This window comes from Cryptomeria japonica, chromosome 7 (genome assembly GCF_030272615.1).
Source record: "Cryptomeria japonica chromosome 7, Sugi_1.0, whole genome shotgun sequence".
Taxonomy (NCBI): domain Eukaryota; kingdom Viridiplantae; phylum Streptophyta; class Pinopsida; order Cupressales; family Cupressaceae; genus Cryptomeria; species Cryptomeria japonica.
The window spans coordinates 49,153,534-49,174,056 of record NC_081411.1 but is presented as its reverse complement, the minus strand read 5'-3'; the positions used below and the strand labels follow the sequence as shown (position 1 = coordinate 49,174,056).

The window sequence follows — 20,523 nt, the reverse complement described above, 5'->3', positions numbered from 1 at the left end:
CTCTAACACATGAACTGATACGATTACTAATTTTCAGACTTCTAAGACAATGGCACTATTAGCTTATGAACAGCAAACTGACTTTTACAATGAATTCTATAAGCAAGAACCTGATATGACTAAAGCAAGAACCTGATATAAATCACTGGGAAGATACAAGCAATATCCAAAATCAAGGAGACTCCGATGTGCACAAATTGAACCATGTCCAATGCCGCCCCTGCTGCTGCAAGGTAGGTCTGAGATGTCAATCAGGACTACAGATTACTGTGCCAAATCCCTTCTTAGTTGTTTATCCTCACTACTAGAGGAGAGCGCCTTACTAATTGATGTGTATTAATGCCATTTCATGAAGATGGAGCCCAAATCGAGGGGTTTCATTAATGCACAAGTCCATACTAATCACATATTTGACCGACTCTATCATCAAACTCTCTCCAAATATCACCAAGAAGATCGCCTTGCCCTCTTGTTGAAATCGCTGCCCTCCTTTATTTAGTACGATGCCTCAAAGATGATAAATGAACAAAATCGAGGGATATGTATTACTTGCTTCAAACTGATTTCCAGCTGCAATCTTCATTCAATTCACCTCCCAAATACTTCAATTAACATCGCCCTCTTCCTTAGGTAGTGTTGATGTGTTTTTTATGCACATAACAATACAGAATAAATTACCAAAGTAATTTACCCTCTCTTGAACAAAATCACCTCAGATGCTAAGAATGAGATCAACTAAAATGATTCCAAGGTTTCTACATGTTAGGTCTTGACGAGTGGGTAAGTTCAGTGGTTGATGATAAGTGAAGGAATGATAATCTTTTGTTTCTTCTTCACATCCTCAATCTTCTTCCCTCTAGCCTTGACTTCTCCAGGCATGTTCTTCCTTCTCTTGGGAGCTTGACTCTCTTCGTCTGCATGAATCCTGACATCACTGACAGTCCTCTGATCATCCTCGAAAGTAGACTCTTCCGGCTTCATCCTTTCATAAGTGAAGGGAACACCCATGTCAACTAATTTATTCATCTGGACATCTACCCATGTGCGGGAGAAATTCAAGACTTCTCTCATCAATACATTCAAGTCAGTCTCTTCTGACTCTGACCAATTTCGCAATAGGATTGCCTTCTTCATTTCATTCTCATAATGTGGGTGTGTATGATCTCTATCATCTAATACCTGATCAGGAATGAGGAAAAGTCCACACTTCCTCATGAAATCCACTGACATTCTAGACCACATTCTTCTCTTCACTGCTTGTTCGTCCATTAAGTTAGCCCAATAATCCTCTATGTCAACCTTATGAGTGAACTTCTCTCCTCTGATCCTTCCGACCTTCTTGTCTGGATCGAATCTTTCTCTTTTCTTGTAGGTAGCAAATCTGTAGAATGCAATCTCCTCACCTGCAATGCTGGCAGCTATGGCAAATTGGCAGACCTCTGACGTCTTCCCAACTGAAATAGGGAACGTCATTCCTGTCCTGTGCTTCTCTCGCTGGATAACATCGAACTCTAGAAGCTGTCTTACCACTTCCAACAATATCATTCTATCAGTTGGATACCTAGGAAGTCTGTAGGGTTCAGATTGAAACCCATGAATCCTAAGGTATGTGAAAGTGGAAAACTGTATATACCACGGTACATATTTTTCTATTAACTCTGTTGCCTCCTTGGACAATCTTCTGTGGATTCCGCTCTGCAACATCCGTGTGATGTACATAGTGAATGCATCATTCACTCTCTTATAGTCTTCAATTCTGTGCATGCTCAGCTGGGGGTAGCATTCATAACTCTTAAACTGTCCTTGCCCATTCCCGACTTCACCTTTGCATATTAATCCTCTGTATGAAACAAATTGTGCAAGCAGGTACACCGACTAAGAAGTCATGGCGAATGACTTGGACCGCTCTACATTCCTCAACTGGAAATCCAGATTGTCAATTATGATCTTGGACCAATTCACTAGTGTTCCTCTAAGACAATCCTGGATGAAGTAGAACATCCATCCATGAAATATTGCTCCCTACGGCATCCCCATCACTCTGTTGAGTAGGAATATCAAATCACTATATTCCTCCTTAAAATCTACGCACATAAGTGTCTTGGGAGCCTTGGAATGATGATTCCTAGGTTCAATCATCCACTCTTTATTAATTAAACTCTTGCATACACCCATCTTCTTCGTGTATTTGTCCGCATAATCCTCCTTGGTCACATCCTTCATGTTTGTACTGCGTGGAATTCCGAATACCTCAGCAATGGCATCCTCAGCAAGGTAGGCGATGACTACGCCCTTGGGACTCTTGATCATTCTTGTGAGTGGATCGTAACATCGTGCACATTCCAGGATTAACTCACTGCACTGTATGGATTGTGGAAACCCAGCGGCATGGAAAATGCCACTCTTCATAATATTCGCATATGCTGGGGAAGGAACCTGATCTCTGGATCCGAACATCCGACGCTGCATCTGGTTAAGTCCAGGAAATGCATGTTGGTATCAGTGATCTCCTTCCATCTGAATGAAATCTTAAACTCTAGATAAAATCCAATCTCCAACGTCTTCAACAGCTCTTTCCTTTCCTTATATCCTGATTTTGACATCGCACCTGTACAAAGCTTGAAGTTAGTCCTAGGATAAAAATAAATACTTGTAATAAAATTCTTGACTTTCTAGAGATTTAGCTAGTTTAGAGCATGGAGTCAGGAAAATCATCCATACACTTGGTAAATTTTAGCAATTACGTTCAAAGTGTGACAACACTAAGGCATGGAAGCCTTCCATAAAATTTATTTATACCTCCTTATGCTTAGAAAATATGCAAGCAAAGAATGCAAAGGAGTATACCGGATAAGTGGTGACTAAGGAAAAGTGTGAAAGGTTGTGTTTTCACACAATGAATGTCTGAAGACACCTTCCGCAGTCAACAATGGAGGTCAAAATTCTGAAAATCAGACTTTCAAAAACATGTTGCAGTCTTCAAAATGTGCATAAAATCAATAAAAAATCAGTTTTATTGATGAAAACAATCATTTTCTGGAATGTAAGTATGGCTGGTAAAATTTAGTTTTCTGAGGACAAGTCTGAAAATCGAACACTTCAGACTTACCAGCACCTTGCAAAGTGGTTTAAATCCCTGAAAATGATGAAAAATTGCTAAGGAAACAGCCCCAAGCAAATTTGCCAAAATTGGTTAGGTGGCTGGAAATGAAAATTTCTGAGGACAACCGCCTAACAATGGAGTTTCAGACCTGCAATAGTGATAAAATGGTCTAAAAAATGCACAGAAAACTCCATAAAACACCTCTGAATGCTAAATGTTTAAGTTGGAATTGGCTAGGCAATAAAAACTTGTCTTAACATTAATGGCAACCATTAATGGAGGTCAAAATCTGAAGCAAACCTCAGATCTGAAGCGAATCAGCAGGCTGGAAGTGATGGCAGCCACCAAACATGCATGAAAATCATCAAAATATGGCACCAAAACACCTCCCAAGCAAAATCGAATTTTCCCAAGTCTAGCTCCAAAAATGGAATTCTGAAAATTTGATGTCAATGGCAGCCTTGATCTGCAACAAAGAAGGATGGCAGCAATCTGGAAAAAATCACCCAAGTTGGGGTTGGATACCCCAAACAAAAAAAAAATTGCCTTCCTTAGCAAAAATCGAAATTTTCAAAATTATGAAAATTGTTGTTAATGGCAGCAATCTGCAACAATGAAGGTCTAAACAGTAGCAAAAATGGTGGAAGAAAAATCGCCCAAGTCTCCAATCATGAATTTGCCAACTTTTACCAAAAATTGCTAAATTTGGAAAAAATCGCCAAACTTAGCAAAATCGAAAATCTGAAACTGGTCTTTAATGGCAGCCAAGGAGGATAGATCAGCAAGCTGGAAAAAATGGAGGAAAACAAATCCTCAATCCCACACTTCACAAAAACGCCTTGCTAAAAAATTCGCCCAACTTAGAGAAAAATCGCTTTCATGGAGACACCTGGCAGAAATAATAATAAAATAATGCTGAAGTTCCTCTCATATACTTGCTTTCATCTTTCACTTTCACCACACAAGCAATGTGGGATAAAAAACACTTGTATAAATACTTGCTTGGTGAAACCCTAACTTGCTTCTAGAAGGTTCAAACATTTAATAATTATTGCAAGTTATTAAATTTGCTTTTAAATTTTAAATAATCATTTAATAATTATTTAAAAGCAATCAAAATGGGCTTATTTATTAAAATATTGCAATTTAAATCCAAAATAAAGCCTCCAATGGAAAATCACTATAGGTTGGGATTAAAAAATCCCTTCAAAAATCACTTAAGTGTCAAAATTTACCCCATAGGGGAAATTCGATCCATGCTTGGACAAAAATCCATGCTCAATTTCATCAAAATGCACAAAAAAAAACCCTCCCAAGGGAAAATCGATATGAGTTTGGACAAAAATTCAGACAAAAATGCACTCATTTTGCAAAAATTACCCCCTAGGGGAAATTCGATGTGTCTGGACAAAATCCACACTCAAAACTCACTTAACTTGGAGAAAAACCTCCCTGGTGGAAATTCGACCTCAGTCTGGATAAAAATCCGGACTCAAAACTCTTCATAATGTTCCTAGTGGAAAATCGATCCCTGTCTAGATAAAAATCCGAACAAAAATCCTTACAAAAATGCTCAGGGGAAAATCGATCCCTATCTGGATAAAAATCCGGACAAAAATCCTCACTTAGTTGTCACAAAAATCCTAGTGGAAAATCGACCCAAGCATGGAATTATCCTTGCACTCCAGTCCGCACTCCCAAGGGAAATTCGATGGCAGTCTGGATAAATCCTGACACTTAGCCACATTTTAGCATCTCCAGGGGAAATTCGACCCAGGTGTGGATAAACAGTGGGGGAAATTAATAGCCAGTATGGATTCCAGGGGAAACCCATGTGTAGTATGGATTTTGAGTGGGGGAATGGGTTGGGTAGTCTGGAATGTGAGGGGAAAAACACCTCTAGCATGGATTTTGACCCTTTAACCCTTGGAATATGAATTTCCCTTAGGATTTTATCATTTTAACCACTCAAAATCACTCAGCGACTTTAAATTTGACTGGACTTATACTAATTTTCCAAAAATATGAGCGAAACGCTAGGAAAATATTGGAATAAAGTGCGAAACCAACTTAAATATTACCTTAGGAGCGAGAAAACAACTCCAAAAGGTCTGTGAATATCTTGGCACTTTAAATCATTGATGCGCGTGTTTAAAAACACGCTAACGTTGAATAAAGTGCGAAACCAACTTAAATATTACCTTAGGAGCGAGAAAACAACTCCAAAAGGTCTGTGAATATCTTGGCACTTTAAAATCATTGATGCGCGTGTTTAAAAACATGCTAACATTGAATAGGTCTAACACTTAGCAAAACTTAGGATCATTAAAAATATCAACTTTTGCAACGTGATCCTAACACTTCAAAAAACCCTAGATGGCACTAGGCATGATCAAAACTCCGAGACTCGGGCACGGGAAACGCAAAATTGCCCACTAAGCAACCAAAACCCTAACCTAACAATGCAAAAAGCTAGCAAAGAGGGGGGTCCCCGTTAGCAATGGGGCGATGTGTGAAAAGGTCACAACAGGTAGGTTCGCTGATCTCAAACACATGAAAGCATGCATCTACTAAGACCAATGGAAAAAATCGAGAAAGATGAAAAACTACTTCAGACTGGTTACCTGCTGCAAACACTTAAATCACCTCCTAATCACTCCAAAATGGATCCCCTTTTTCCTTAGACAAGATAGATGTCTTCAAACACAACAAAGATGTATTCACCATGAATAATGAGTAAAATCGAGGTAGTCTAAAAGTCTGATGCAAATACCTCGAATCTGATATGAAACCTCAATAAGCTCAAGTGAAAGGACTGATTTGTCCTTCCCAACCACCATCAACTCATTATGCACAATGTGGAAAACTGAGTATCTTCCACTCCCAAGAAGAAGCTAGGGTTTCGTCCAGCCCTTCCTCAATCTGCTAAAGGTTTGCGTCCTCAGAGATTCAACCAATGCAACGCATCAGTTCATCAATTTCAAATCCAAATCTCCAATCTAATGATCATCAATCACCCTCTTCTATTTATCCTTTTCATAACCCATCATGAGATTCCTTCTAGAAGAGGGTAGGTACACTTTATTATTTATTAAGTGACTTTTTTATTATTTTAATTTTATACTTTAGTCATTTTATTAATTTAATAAAATATAAAGTCATCTCACGTGTGATTTTAAATAAATGTAATGAGACAACTTATATAATATTAAATTAAATAATTTCCCCTTATTTCTCCTTAAACAATTCCAGGCTAAAATCGGGGACATTACATCAACCCATATAAACAATCTAGTTTCGAAGTACTCTCAACCAAATAGCTTGAATCAATTCTTTCAAATCATAGGATTCATTTCAGAATGTACAACACAATTTACTGCAGACAAAGTCATTATTTCCATTACAATGTCAGCACAGAATGAACCTGTTCTAACCTTGTCGTGGAGGAAGAAGACCCAGATGCTGTTTAAGCTCCTTAATGATGGACAGTTGCAGACCCGAATACTCCCTTACTCATGTTCCCAGCAATAACTGCTAGTCAGATGAAGATGAGGAAGAGGAGGATATTGAAGCTGAAGTGGATTACAGTGACAGCTAGCAGCTAATGCCCCAAAATCCAACGGCACTTATAGCATCCTAACACCCCCCATAGTTCACGCCAAAGGCACATACAGTGGCAAATGCTGATGTGGAACTGAGTGCAGAAGACAGCAACAGCCAAGGGACGTTTGGAGTTAATCCTGTGAATTCCACAATAGGCTGCGCTATATTGGATCGTGGCATTCCTCTAATAACACTACAGCTAGTAATAATAACTTCCAGCGCTGAAACTATGATGCATACCTCTAAATTTTCTGCAAACTTGAGGTTACTACACCCTGCTGGGAAAAGCGGCCAGCATCATTCACAATCTCAGTCAAAATACATTCCCTGCGATTTTCCCTTCAGACAGTTCGAACTGTAATATCAATGCCTTTCTCTACTTTCAAAGTATTCACCACCAGCCATTACCTTTAACTGGACTTCAACCCTGTGAAGAACAAACTCAACCATGATATTCAATCTCCTCGGTGCACACAGAATGAAGAAATATTGATTAATCATGGAGTTACGCTTATTTGATGATTAATAAAGTGATAACTTTACTAATAAATTTTATTATGAGGCCATTTAATGTTATGTTATAAGTTATTATTATTCCATAAAGAAAGGGTCATTTTCAACATTAAAGAGGGGGCCAAATTATTAATTAATTATCCGGCACATAACCCAAAGTTTAAGCAAATGAAATAATATTTCATTAAAATGATTAAATGTGCCCTTTTGGGAGAGGTTCAAACTTCTTATGGAGAATATATAAGCATGAAAAAAGAGAAGTTCGATTATTATGTTATGCATCTATTTTCTTTGAACTCGATTTGGGAGAAGAGACTGAGGGTTTCATGCTTTCAACAGCCATTGGAGAACGGAAAATCTTCAGTGTTGCAGCCATTTGAGTTGGTGAAATATCCAGTGAATTTGGCATTCAGGAGAGCTTCATTCAAGAGTTCTAATTGGGCTAAATTGGAGAAGTTTCATGGACATTCAAAGCAGATCCAAAGGGGTTTTCAACTGGCAGATCGAGATTATTGTGTTGGTGATTTTCTTTAGTCATTAGCTTGCTTCTTAAGCTATACAGCTGCTGCAAAAAGCCTGCTGTATACCCTCATTGCTGGGTGCACCTGTATGGTGCAATTTTTATTTAGAAGACACAATAAAATCAAAGGAAATCATCTTTAGCAGCTTTGGTATAAGAGAAGGATAAATGTAGCATTTAGAAGGCCAAGATAAAGTCTATCAAAAAGGAACAATAAAGTTTATGGTTACTGCTGTAGTTAACAAGATCCATACTTGTTATTACCATTGTTGTTTGCTACATTCCAATAAAGACTTCTAGATTATTGTTTATTGCATTGCCACGTATCTTGAGTTGCATTACAAATTAAGTTTTATGGTTATTTGTATTTGGTTTATTATCAGCATATGGCTTGTATGCCAACTATTTGCTTAAATGCCCAGTGGCTGTAGGTGTACATTGGGATGCATGGCAAGTGTTTGTCTTTATGTCAACTAGCTGTACTAGTTAATTTCAGTCATTACATGTGTGTGTAAAGGTCTGAAACAGCTAGTATATAATTTCTATAACAACCTTGCATTGTTAGAACTTAGAAGCCTTTAATAACTTCATTTGCAGCCTACGAATTCAAAGAAGACAATCAGAAAATTCATAACAGCGGTTTCATACATTATATGCTAAGTGTTTGATAATATTCCTTGAGCCTATAATCAACATTTTGAGGACAGATTTGGCAAGGGATATTACAGATTTGTAAGGGGGGAGATTGATTTTGAGATTGTTACGATAAGGTGTTGAAGCCGTAAATTAATACATTGTTCAATTTGATGGTGTATTACTTGTTTTGTTTTGGAAACTTGCATGGTCTTGCTCTCTTCACTTAGATTAGATTTTCTTTGAAGTTGTTAGATGAATGGGATTGATGAGATTGTTTATAGTGCAAAACCATGCTCATACCTTTTGTTAATAGCTAATTGTTGCTAACTTTGTACAGTTAGTCTGAGCCTTATATACATGGAAACTTAACTTCGATCATTGGGTGGCCATCGTTCATTGATGGAGTTCATTGGTGTTTTGAGAACATTTCGCACAACCTTTGAAGATTGCACTGCCTTTGTGTAGTTGTCTCCTAGTGGCTAAGCAGAGTGTGGTTTGTGTTTCACTAAAGCAATCCGTGTCTCCTTGTTCTTAGATTTAGATTAGATTAGAATAGCGATTCTAAACCCTTCCTATTTACTTTCCGCATATTTTAAACCTGAAAATCCTAAAAAGAGTCTTTCATTGCCAAATCTTTCACGAAGTTAACCTTTGACGTTAATAAATTCATCAAAACCTTCTTCAGTGTACGTAAGGCCCCTTGGATTACCAATATATCACATCAACCAACTGAGTCACGTCCATCGCATTTAGGAACCTTGGACTCAATTGTTTGAACTTTGTGCAATCTTAGCCTACAATCGCACGTTGATCAAGAGAGAGTAAGGTGACCGTTGGTAACTTTATTCTATGTTAGGCACTGTCATAAAAAACACATCAACAAGACCCACTTCTATTGACCAAATACCAGATACAAAAATGACCATTTCAAAAGATCATGAGCCAAACTAAGCCTGTGTCTGAATTTGCTACCAGTAAGGCTTCCAGTTCAAAGAATGATACTGAAAATGTCCAGCTAAAAGATGTCTGTAGAACTGCTTAGATACGAATTCACATCAAAATTGAGAAATCCCACATTGATGGTGTCGGAAAAACATTAATTAGTGACAACATTCACAGAATTTTGAATGAAGAGAAGGCAAGGTAGGCTTTTTCAATGTTCTTTTTTCTTTTTCCAATGCTTACCCGCTGCAAAGAGGGACTGTCAATGTTGACACAATGACTGTACATTTGCAAACCTAAACTTGTCCAGGATCTAGATTCTTTGCCAGTTGCCTTTTTATCGTATATTTTTTAATTTTCTTCTTTTTTATGAGGATGCTCTTTGCATTTTCTCTGATGAAAGACATGGTCCTTCTGTTTTTTTTCTAATCAATGAATATTAATATATTCCTTCTACAGATTTTGTTGTGACAAAACCCTTCATTTAGCATACACAATATTAAATGTTTGTCATAATTTTTAAGCAAGATCAGATCTCCGAGGATTAAAGTAAAAGCAAATATTTATTTAAAATGGCAGTAAGAGCTTTGCCCTCAATGGTATCCCCTTCTGATTCATGCCTGAGATATAACTGCCAACACATGCCTACGACCCTAATAGGCTAAGAGTTTTAAATTCATGTGTAAAACCAAACTGAATACAACAAAGCTTACAAAGCACAGGATTTACCTTATGTCTGCACATAAGAATAGCAAATAGGACCTGAGAATCCACAATATCTTGCAGGGCACCACCTGCAGCTTGTCTTGTGGCAAAAGATAGAGGAACACATGTATAGGCATGTAAAAATGTTGCAGGGTTCCTTCAAGACAAAACAAAATGAGCAAATCTGTAAATATAGTGGATAGTTATTATCATGGAAAGAGACATCCATAAAAGAAAAAGAGTACACAATCCACTGAGTAAATATTAGACTTCTGCAGTTTAATTATATGTTCCTTTTCAGGTACAGATTTTCAATAATCTATGTGCATCTTTTTATTTTTATTATTTTTATGGAGACAAGCCGATTACATAAATATCCGTATCTCTGCTTTTATATAGCAGATTACAACAATTTGAGTAAGCATACATATAAACTCTAAACCAGAAAGTTGCCTTCTGCTAAGCAACCATGTGCAGGGAGATCCCATCCACAAAGTCACCCAAGTATCAAACCTGGCCCAAATGCGCCTCTGGGGGTTTGAAACTCAGTGGATGGCTATTTTATCATACCCCATCATCCTCATCAATTGTGCTTAACCAATTCAGCTGTTATATATCCCTAGCTGATCAATTAAGAAATTCTAGTTAAGTTCTCCATGGAAGTTTGTCTGTGACATCATACATCTTTTTATGTAATTGTTTGCCTAAATAAGCCCTGGATGAGCTTTTAAGCTGAAAAGTTAAAATCCTTTGTCTTTGCATTTGTCATCATTAAGAGCGTTGTGTTACTAAAGATACCAAAGTTAGAAACTCCAAAGGATTAGAATCAGTTAGCTTGGATGTGAACCATATGTATACGTATATTCCAAAACTAACCATGACTTACAATGTCAAGAACCCATCAAGATGAAAGTTCAAAATTTTAAGTAACTATTTCGTTTAGAAGAATTACAAAGTTTAAATACTTAATGACACAATATTAAATGACTGATTCCTTCATTTAAAACCAAGGCATACAAAACAAATATTTAAAACAGTTTGGAGAGTTGAGAATGCTATACCAGCTGAAAGCATGTATAAGGGAGGAAAAGACCACATCTGTCCCTCCAAGTAGAGGCCTCATGTCAAACTTGGAATTTTTATAGAAGTACCTCTCTATTGACTTTGTTAATATGAGCAACATCTGACGAACAAAAATGAAAAGAAGTTCAGGTAGAAAAAACATACAAAGGTGAAATATAAAATAGATATAGAAAGTATTTGTCTTAATCTCACAGAAAAGAGAACAGGAAACAATAATTACCTGGCCATAAAGAAGTTCAAGCTGAGCCCTCAAAGCTTGAAATGGTTCTTCTGTACAACTTATGCAAACAAGATATATTGGACCCTTCACTAAAAAAACGATCTGGAATCCGGATCAACAATACATTATTCACAAGTCTTTAACAAATTTAAAGGAAGTGTAATATAATCTAAAAGTATATACTTTTACTGTGAGGAATTCAAGTAAAATATACACTACATGACAATTTCTCTGAATTTGCATGTATCTGAAAGTACAATTTTGCACATCCATTTATGCATTATAAATGAGGTGGGAAAAAACTAAAATTGTTTTGAAATGCCAAATGATAAAGTTAAAGGCAATTTGACAAGATCAATATCATGGTATTTTCCACACTTGCCCAATTATTTTTCATATGCAGATGATTTAAACTAACAAGACTCCAGGAATATCATCCTGTCATTTCCAGTTAACTAAACAATTGTTCATTTTAAAGCTTCAAAGCATATATCATCCAAATAAAAATCTAATCAATCGCTAAAAGAGAAACAATTTGTCCTAACAAGTTGAGTCAAATGGGTATGAATTATGTATTTTCAAAGATTCAAGATACAAAACCAAGTCACATTCAAAAGTTTTTCTATTAAATCAAACCTTCAAATTTAGTCTAAGTACTGACGTATAAAGTAATAGACAAAAAACACATTTTAGAATATATATGCATAACATCAAAATAAGCATAGAAAATCACAATGACCAAGATTATGATGTCACAAAGATTTGCTATTAAATCAAACCTTCAAATTTAGTCAAACTACTGACATATAAAGTAATAGAAGATAGACACAAAACACACTTTAGAATATATATGCATAACATCAAAATAAGCATAGAAAATCACAATGACCAATATTATAGATTGGACATCTTGGTGCAATATTGGGATACATAAAAACATCAGGCTGATGTTTTTATGCAGCCAAGAGATTTTATACAACTTGAGACAAGGATAAACTATTTATGAAGACCTACACATAACATTACCTCTTCACTTCTAATTAAAAAACTAGGTGAAAATGAAATTATAGCATTGTCGTATGCATCAACCAAAGCAATAATATGACAAAGACCTTAAATTAGCATTAGATTCAAGCCATTTAGCCAGATATACAGATTATTTCTCTCTAGAGAGATGATTTACAAAGCTAGCAATTTAGAAAAAGATAGACCATCAAATGTTGTTTAGACCAATTTTGTTGAGAATTTTGTTGAGAAGAAAATAAAGATAAGAAGTAGACATAAAATTAAACCATGATAAAGTAGACATAAAATATAAAACAGACACAACGAGCTAAAATATAACATCAGAATATAGACCATTTACCTATCACTATAGTAAAATAGATTTAACATTATTTATTCTGTTAATTTTATGTGAAAGATCCTTGTGATGTGCACATTGAAAATTTTATATAATAATCTATGTAGATAAGTAGACACAAAATTAAACCATGTGTGACAATATTGACAAAAATCCTAGCATTTGAATATAGATAAAATTCAACCATGATTAAGTACATACAAAATATGAAGTATGAACAATGAACTAAAATATAACCTCAAAATATAGACCATTAACATATCATATAGTAAAATGCTCTCTTTGGACAGAAGCCCCACCAAAAAAATAGATTTAATTGTTTTAATCTTGTCAATTTAAATTGAAAGATCCTTGTGATGTGCGCAATGAAAACTTTATTTCACAAATTATTCATTTATTTGTATACATTACTTGAATTTTGTGTAATAACAATTCATCTGGTGTGAAATTATGAAATGTATTTGCGACAATGTTACAGCAAAGAATTGCCTACCTCTAACTAAAATGCATTTCTTCTTCACTCCCTGCAAGTTTGCAACTAGTTGTTCCTTCTATGCACATCCAAGAAAGCTCCCACTTGTGGCCATGCCCTAAAAATGTCGTGTGACTATGTTATTCATAAAATATTTCGCCATTTCATCGGTTTTGAGGATTTCACAGGTTCACTAGAGATTGATTAAAGTTTTGGATACAATTTTAAAGCAATTTAAATGCGAAAAGTTCATTGAAAATCACAGTCAATGGTTTTCTAAAAGATGGAATTTTTGGAGAAAAAATCACCTGTGGTACCAATTCACAGAAAAATGAGTGTAATCATAATTTTTTGGGAATATTTACTTCTATGGAAGAAACAATCTATTATTATTTCTTCCTATTCAGAAGTTGTACTTATCCCCAACTTTTTTTCTTACCATCTCCAACATGATAGCCGCTTGAAACACAACAATCAAACCTTAAACAATCAAATATGACCTTTAGGATTGATGCTACGGATAAAAAGCTTCAAGAATCTTCCCTTTAAGGTAGTTGCTGGTATAGTACCTGTTGTGAGATATTCACACATCGCCCCATTGCAAATGGGGACCCCCACTTTTTTCTTGCTTAGGTTGTGTCACGTCTTTGCTATTAGCCTTTGCATTGGAGATATATAGGCACTCAAATGGCCAAGTGTCAAATGAATAGCTCTATGTGAAATGTGAAGTAAGTGGGTGAGTTTATAAGGTTTGTGCGTCATGTCAGTCTTGTTAAGGAGTTCATTGAAGTTGCCCACTTCATGTTGAGTGATAGATGAGTGAATTTTCTTTGAGTGTTTTTGCTTGAAAGAATGTGTTTGAGCATTTGAATGAAGTGATCACTTGTAATCCGCCTCATCTCTAAGTCTTTGTTAGGTTTTGACTTCGTGACTTCACAATTTGGAGCGAACTTCAGCTTTCAAGGGTATAGAGTGAACTTCAGGTGTGAGAAGATTGGAGCAAACTTCATGAAGGAGGAGACTGGAGCGAATTTCACCTTCAAGGCTTCCTGAGTGAGATAAAGGGCAATTTACTTCATGATTCAAGCACTCGCAAATCAACTTCATGAGTTGCTGGTTTGAAGCAATGTTACAACTTCATCACTTGAGCTTTTAGAGCGAGATGTATACTTCACCAGTTCAAGATTTGGAGCAAACTTCCTCAATCAGCACGAGTAAACTTCACATTCAAGCCTTCATGAGAGAAGTTGGAATAGAGGAGAGAAGTATGGTGGACAGCATTTCACCTTGAATGGATTCAACTTGAAGCTAACTTCATGACTCGGCAATTCCAAGCGAACTTCATGTTGAAGTGTCTTGGAGCGAACTTCATGTTTCCACCTTTTGAAGCGAAGTTGACAACTTCATGAGTTTAAGATTTGGAGCGAAGTTTGCTACTTCATGAGTTTGGGTTAAGGAGTGAAGTTCATGATCTTACAAAGTGGAGTGATTTTAAGTGTGAAGTTGGGTATAAATAGGTGAAATGAATTAGAAAAGATAACTACAATAGTCATCATTTTGGAGCAAAGTTGATAACTTCAGTAGTTGAAAGAGTGGAGCGAAGTTTGAACTTCATGACTTGACTTTTAGGAGTGAACTTCATGATCTCAACAAGAGGAGCGAATTTGAACTTCGGGAGTTGTCATCTAGGAGTGAACTTCACAAATTGACTTAGGAGAGCGAACTTGAACTTCACAAGCTGATGGATAGCAGCAAGATTCATGAATACAGAAGATTGAAATAATTTACATCTTCAAGCTTTCGTTGATAAAATGAGAATCAAAGGGAATGAAGCAAATTCAAGAATATTAACTTCATGTGCTGGAGCGAAGTTGAACTTCATGTTGGAGGCTTTTGGAGCGAACTTCATGTTAGAGGCTTTTGGAGCAAAGTTTGAACTTCATGACTTTGCATAGTGGAGCAAAGTTCCTAACTTCGTGACTTTGCATAGTGGAGCGAAGTTCCTAACTTCATGAGCTGCTGTTTTGGAGCAAAGTTGAACTTCAGGTTTGACAGTTTTGGAGTGAACTTCAGGTTTGAACAGTTTGGAGCAGATTTCAAGTTTGGAAAGATAAGCAAACCTAGCAAGGCGATTGACAGAAAATCTCACATGCACACCATTTTGAATGAATTTCTAAACTTCATAAATTGCTGCTTTAGAGCGAACTTCATGAGTTCACCTTTAGGAGCGAAATTGCCTACTTCAGCAGTTGCAAGCCTCAAGCAAAATTTCTACTTCATGCTAAGACACATTGGAGCAAAATTTCTACTTCATGCTAAGACACATTGGAGCGAAATGCCTACTTCATGAATTCCCTAATTGGAGCGAAGTTGAACTTCAGGTTTGAAGCTTTTGGAGAGAACTTCAGGTTCAAGGTGTTAGGAGCGAAATTCACATATAAAACAACTTCAAGAATCAACTTACATGAGCAAACTTCACAATTTGAAGGGTATGAGCGAAGTTCAAGAAAATGAAGAAGATTAAGGCAAAGGAAACTTAATGAGCATCAAGGATGGAATACACTTAAAGAGCTCCTCTTCACAAGCAAAAAGCAACTTCAAGTGTCCCTTTATGAGGGCGAATTTTCTTTATATGCTCTTATTAAGCCTATATATCAAGTGTGTTTGATACTTGCTTGTTTGTTTTGTAGGAAATGAAGAAGGAAATAAGTGGATCAAACAAGAAGCATTCACTTGCGCGAAGACATGATCTATAACATCAACGACATGAAAGAAGTCACAAGAGAAGGAATTTCGAAGGAGAGATATAAAGGTGACATCAAAAGTTCATTCTAAGGCAGTCCAAAAGATAGTTTCAGAGGAGTTAATCAAAGTTAGAAGATCAAACCTACAAAGTGCGAGTTGAAGTGGCATCCTAGTCATCATCCCAATCACCACTCGCCAATCAAGGAAGGTCTACCTCTGCATGTCTTGATTCAACGTACCTGACTCACCAGGGATGGCACAAACTTCGAGGCACCCACCCTTATCATCTATTGGTTATATTAAAATGTTGTAATTATTTCATTGGCCGAACTGAGTTTGTTGTAAAAAACCTTAATAAGGGTTTTCATTGTAAAATCTTGGCCATTGATCTCAAATTGATATGAGCCATTGAATTGTATTGAGCTCTCTATAAAAGCTCAGAGTCTCTCATTTGTAAAGGCTAAGGGAGAATAGCTAATAGTTAGGAGAGAATAGAATAGCAATTAGAATATAAGTAGACTAGGAGAGGGAAGAATTGTTGGTATGACTTGTAAATAAGATACTCTTTTCATTGAAGTTATGGTGAAATTTGTTATTTCAACAAGCCTCATGGTTCTACTTCTCAATTTATTTTCATGTTGATTAGATTGAATGGAAGAATTTGTTGAATGTATTCAAGTGGAATCTGCCTAGTCCATACCACTCTCCTCTTACTGATTGTAAGTGTGCCTTGTGTGTTCAACTGGAATCATACGAGCTTAACTTCGCATCGTTCTACATTCATTGCTTATGCATTAACTTGAATGGTAATCAATGTTTGATGGTATTGATTCGAATATCTTTGAAATATCCTTAGAAGATTGCACTGAGCTTGTGTCAAATTGTTCAGCTTGATAGTGAGACCTCGCTCAATAGGATTCCACCTAGTCATTCATCTATCTTCTTACATTCTAAGGCCTGGAATAGACTCTCTCAAACCCTACCTCTTTTGCTCTTTTTTATCTTCCAATTGAGTAGATAGGACCTAAGTTCCAGCAAATCAAGCATTCAGGCATTCGAATGTAAGTCCTCTTGTGATTCTAGCATAATCACATCAACCAACAGAGCTTATCCACACGTAGTGACCCTACATTCATGAACCTTGGAGTCTTCTCAAGTGATTAAGCTAATCTTCAGCATTTGAGAGATTTTGTTCAAGAGAGGATAAGATACTTAAGGTATTTTATTTTGTGTTTGCATGTGCCTAAAAAACACATCAACAATACCATTACACACCAAAAGCTCGTGATCAATCCCAAGTAATTGTGTACTTGCACAAATTTTTCAAAAAGTGGTTCTGAAATGTTTTTATGCATATTTACCTTTTTTTCCTCTTTTTTCCACCTAGTGGCAGAAATATACAAGCATGGCAAAACTAGAAAATTTTAGCTTGGACTTAAAGCCAGGGCACCTAAAATTTTCAGTTTTGATTTTTAGTTGGGATAGATTTGTTTGAGTTAGCTTCAAATACAAATAAGGTTTTCTCTTTCAATTTATACTCTACTAAGGATTTAGCTTAATGGCATGGGGCTGCCCTTAAAAGATGTGCTCCATGATGGTAGCACTTCCTATTTAAGGACGAGCCTTTCGTTTCTGCACTAACCCTCTTTGGTGAGTGATATATTGGATTTTTCTGATGTATTATGAGTTTACATAAACCCTCTTAGATGAAAGTAAAATGCCATTTTACTCTTTATAATTGGTTTTTTATGTACCATGTTTAGTTCTAATCTCTACGCACTATATTTTACATGGAATAACAAAATTAAGATTCCCTCTGTTTTCATGAATATTTTATTGTTTTCTAGTTGCCACATTTTTGCTGAGTTTTGCTTAGCTTAAGTTTTGCTCAGCTTGGTAGTAGTTTTTGTCTCCTAGCCCTTAGGAGGTATAGCCATGTCTTGTCAATCCGAAGGAAAACATTGATCAATCCTTGATTGAGTGAATCACCTTAGAGTGTAACAGTTCGTCCTTTGAAATGGTATGTTCAAGTCAAGAAAGGGTACGTTTAAGTCAAGAATGGGTAGGTCAAGTCAAGAATTCCAATCCCAGGATGAGGAATGAATAATCAATCCTTAAAGAAGAAGAAAAATCCAAGATTTGAACAAGGGATGTGCAATCAATCCAAGGGAAACAAAAGAAACTAGAATTTTAGTAGAGAATGAATGGTAAAATCCAAGGAATAGATGATCTTCAAGATGAGGGATATAGTGTGAAATCATGAGGAAATTTGCTTGGCAATACATGGAATTCAAAAGTTGTTACGGGAAAGTTGTCATGAAAATTACAAAGCTTAAATGAGAATGAGAGAAAAAAATCCAAACCTTGAAAAGGAAATCGCAAGGAAAATTCCAAGGTTTCATTTTTGAAACAAGGAGAATTCAAAGGAAAATAAGGTAGATTCAAATTTCTTGAATAAAATTAAGTGAACATGAAAGAAGAAAATTTCCATGAAGAGATCAAGAGTATGGAATAAAAGAAATTGCGAGGCATGGATGTCGAATGCAAGAAATATCATGGAAAAATGAAAGGAAAAATCATTAAAAAATAAAAGAAAAAGAAGGAAGATTCCCACATTTGAGTGACAAAAGCTTAAAAATAAATAAAAAATAGATAAACAAGTGCATGGAATTTCATTGCAAAATCCATGAAGACTTAAAATCCCCAAAAATTTTGATGAATTTGGAATTTCCTCGCAAAATTCGTCAAGTCTCAAAATCCACAACCTCCTAAAATCCTCGATTTTTTTGAGGAAAATGGATGATATCGACGACATCTCAAAATCCATGACAAGCCAAAATCCACGATCTTTTTGAGGAAATTGGATTTAAAAAAATGCAAATCCCACCAAGGAATAGGTCAAGCTTAGCTTGGAAAATGGTTCAAAGAGTATAATGCAAAATCAAGGACAGTGTTGATTGTGTTTTTAGACACTATGCAAAACAAAATAAAATACTAAGTATTTTATCCTCTCTTGAACAAAATCTCTCAAATGCTAAGCTATGTGATCAAGTGGGACGACTCCAAGGTTCTCAAATGTCAGGTCTTGACGTGCTCTTGGATAGACTCAATAGTATGTGATGTGATATTGCTGGAATCACAAGATGGAGTTACATTGAATGCTTGAATGCTCGAATATTGTTGGAACGTGAAGTTAACTTGATTTTAAAAAAAGGGAAAAAGAGATAGGGTTTAAGAAGCTAATATAACTCTAGGAATGTAAGAGCAATGAACAATCTTTAATGAAATTCAACTAAACTTTGCTTTGACATGCTATGAACATCTCCACAAGGCTAGTGTGATCTTCTAAGGATAGCTTTACGATTTTCAAATCACCACCACAAGCATAGGTACCATCAAGTTGATGCATATCAATGAAGGAATGATAATTGAAGTTAAGCTTGGCTAAGATGGATCCAATTGACTACGCAAGGCACTTCACCATCAGCAAGGTACTAGTAGTATGGATGTATGAATTTCACCATTGATCATACATAAAGTCTTCCTTTCATCTAAACAACTTAAAAATCAAATGAGAAGTAGAGACAATGCAAATTGTTGAATCAACATATAGAATTCACCATATCTTCAATGAAGTTTACATGCCTTTTAAAACAATGTTTTGGCAACAACCTTTGCCTTCTCTTCCTACTCTATTCTAATTACTATCTGCTACTGAGCTACTAACTATTAACTTTACAAATGAGGAAGTGGAGCCTTATATAGTGCTCTTATTACAATTGAGTGGCTTAGACCAATTCACAATCAATGGCCAAGATTTTACAATAAAACCCTAGTGCAAAGCATTTAATGCTTGACCAATGATAAAATTTACAATTTATGGGACGAAGATTCAACCAATAGATGATGACAGTAGGTACATTGAACTATGTACCCACATGAGGTAGTTATCATCTTTGTAGGATGAATCAAGTTCATTGAACCTGGACACCTTAGCTTAAAATGATATGATTGGATAAGTGATGACTAAGTGCCACCACACCTTGCTCGATCTTTGTGACTCATCACAAGTGTGTGAATGTAAATGAATGAGGCATATCTCTTGATACTGCACATAATCAACCTCCTGATGTGATGATGACTTTGCTCAAATAGATCCTCTAACTTTGATTAAATTTTTCTGAAACTATCTCTTGTCTTGATCACTTGCATTCTTGAGCTTTCATCTGGCTATACTGCCAATGATTCTTGGAAAAAAACTCCACCCTTGAATGCTTGATGTTGATTGCTACCATTTGCCTTGATGTTGCTTTTCCATTATTCCTCATGCTGACTACTTGTATCAGACCTGAAAAGACGATGGAAACATCTTAATCATGACTGTGAATTGATCATAAATACATAAATTTATACCTTTTTCAGAAAAATAGATGTTAATAAGTTTTGATTTCATTCTTGACAGTCTAGAAATGACTTTTCTGATCATGTAAACATCTGATTTTGAGTCTGATTTCTGACTTTAATATCCCTGATTTGAAAATTTTCAGGTCCGGGACAGGTTTGATCTGCATTAATTTCACATAGCAAAGGAGGTGCTAATCCGTAGATGCTGATTGTT

At 36.0% G+C, this 20,523-nt stretch overlaps 1 protein-coding gene across 2 annotated transcripts in view; it reads right to left on the bottom strand.

The window, feature by feature from the left end:
• Positions 1–20,523, bottom strand: part of LOC131046456 (vacuolar fusion protein MON1 homolog) — a 224,606-nt gene that overhangs the window by 151,005 nt on the left and 53,078 nt on the right. For both annotated transcript variants that reach the window (XM_057980206.2, XM_057980207.2), the window contains exons 5-7: positions 11,326–11,427; positions 11,084–11,205; positions 10,047–10,179 (exon numbers count right to left, since the gene is read on the bottom strand). In XM_057980206.2, the coding sequence (XP_057836189.2) occupies positions 10,047–10,179; positions 11,084–11,205; positions 11,326–11,427 (357 nt within the window). The remainder of the gene's footprint in view (positions 1–10,046; positions 10,180–11,083; positions 11,206–11,325; positions 11,428–20,523) is intronic.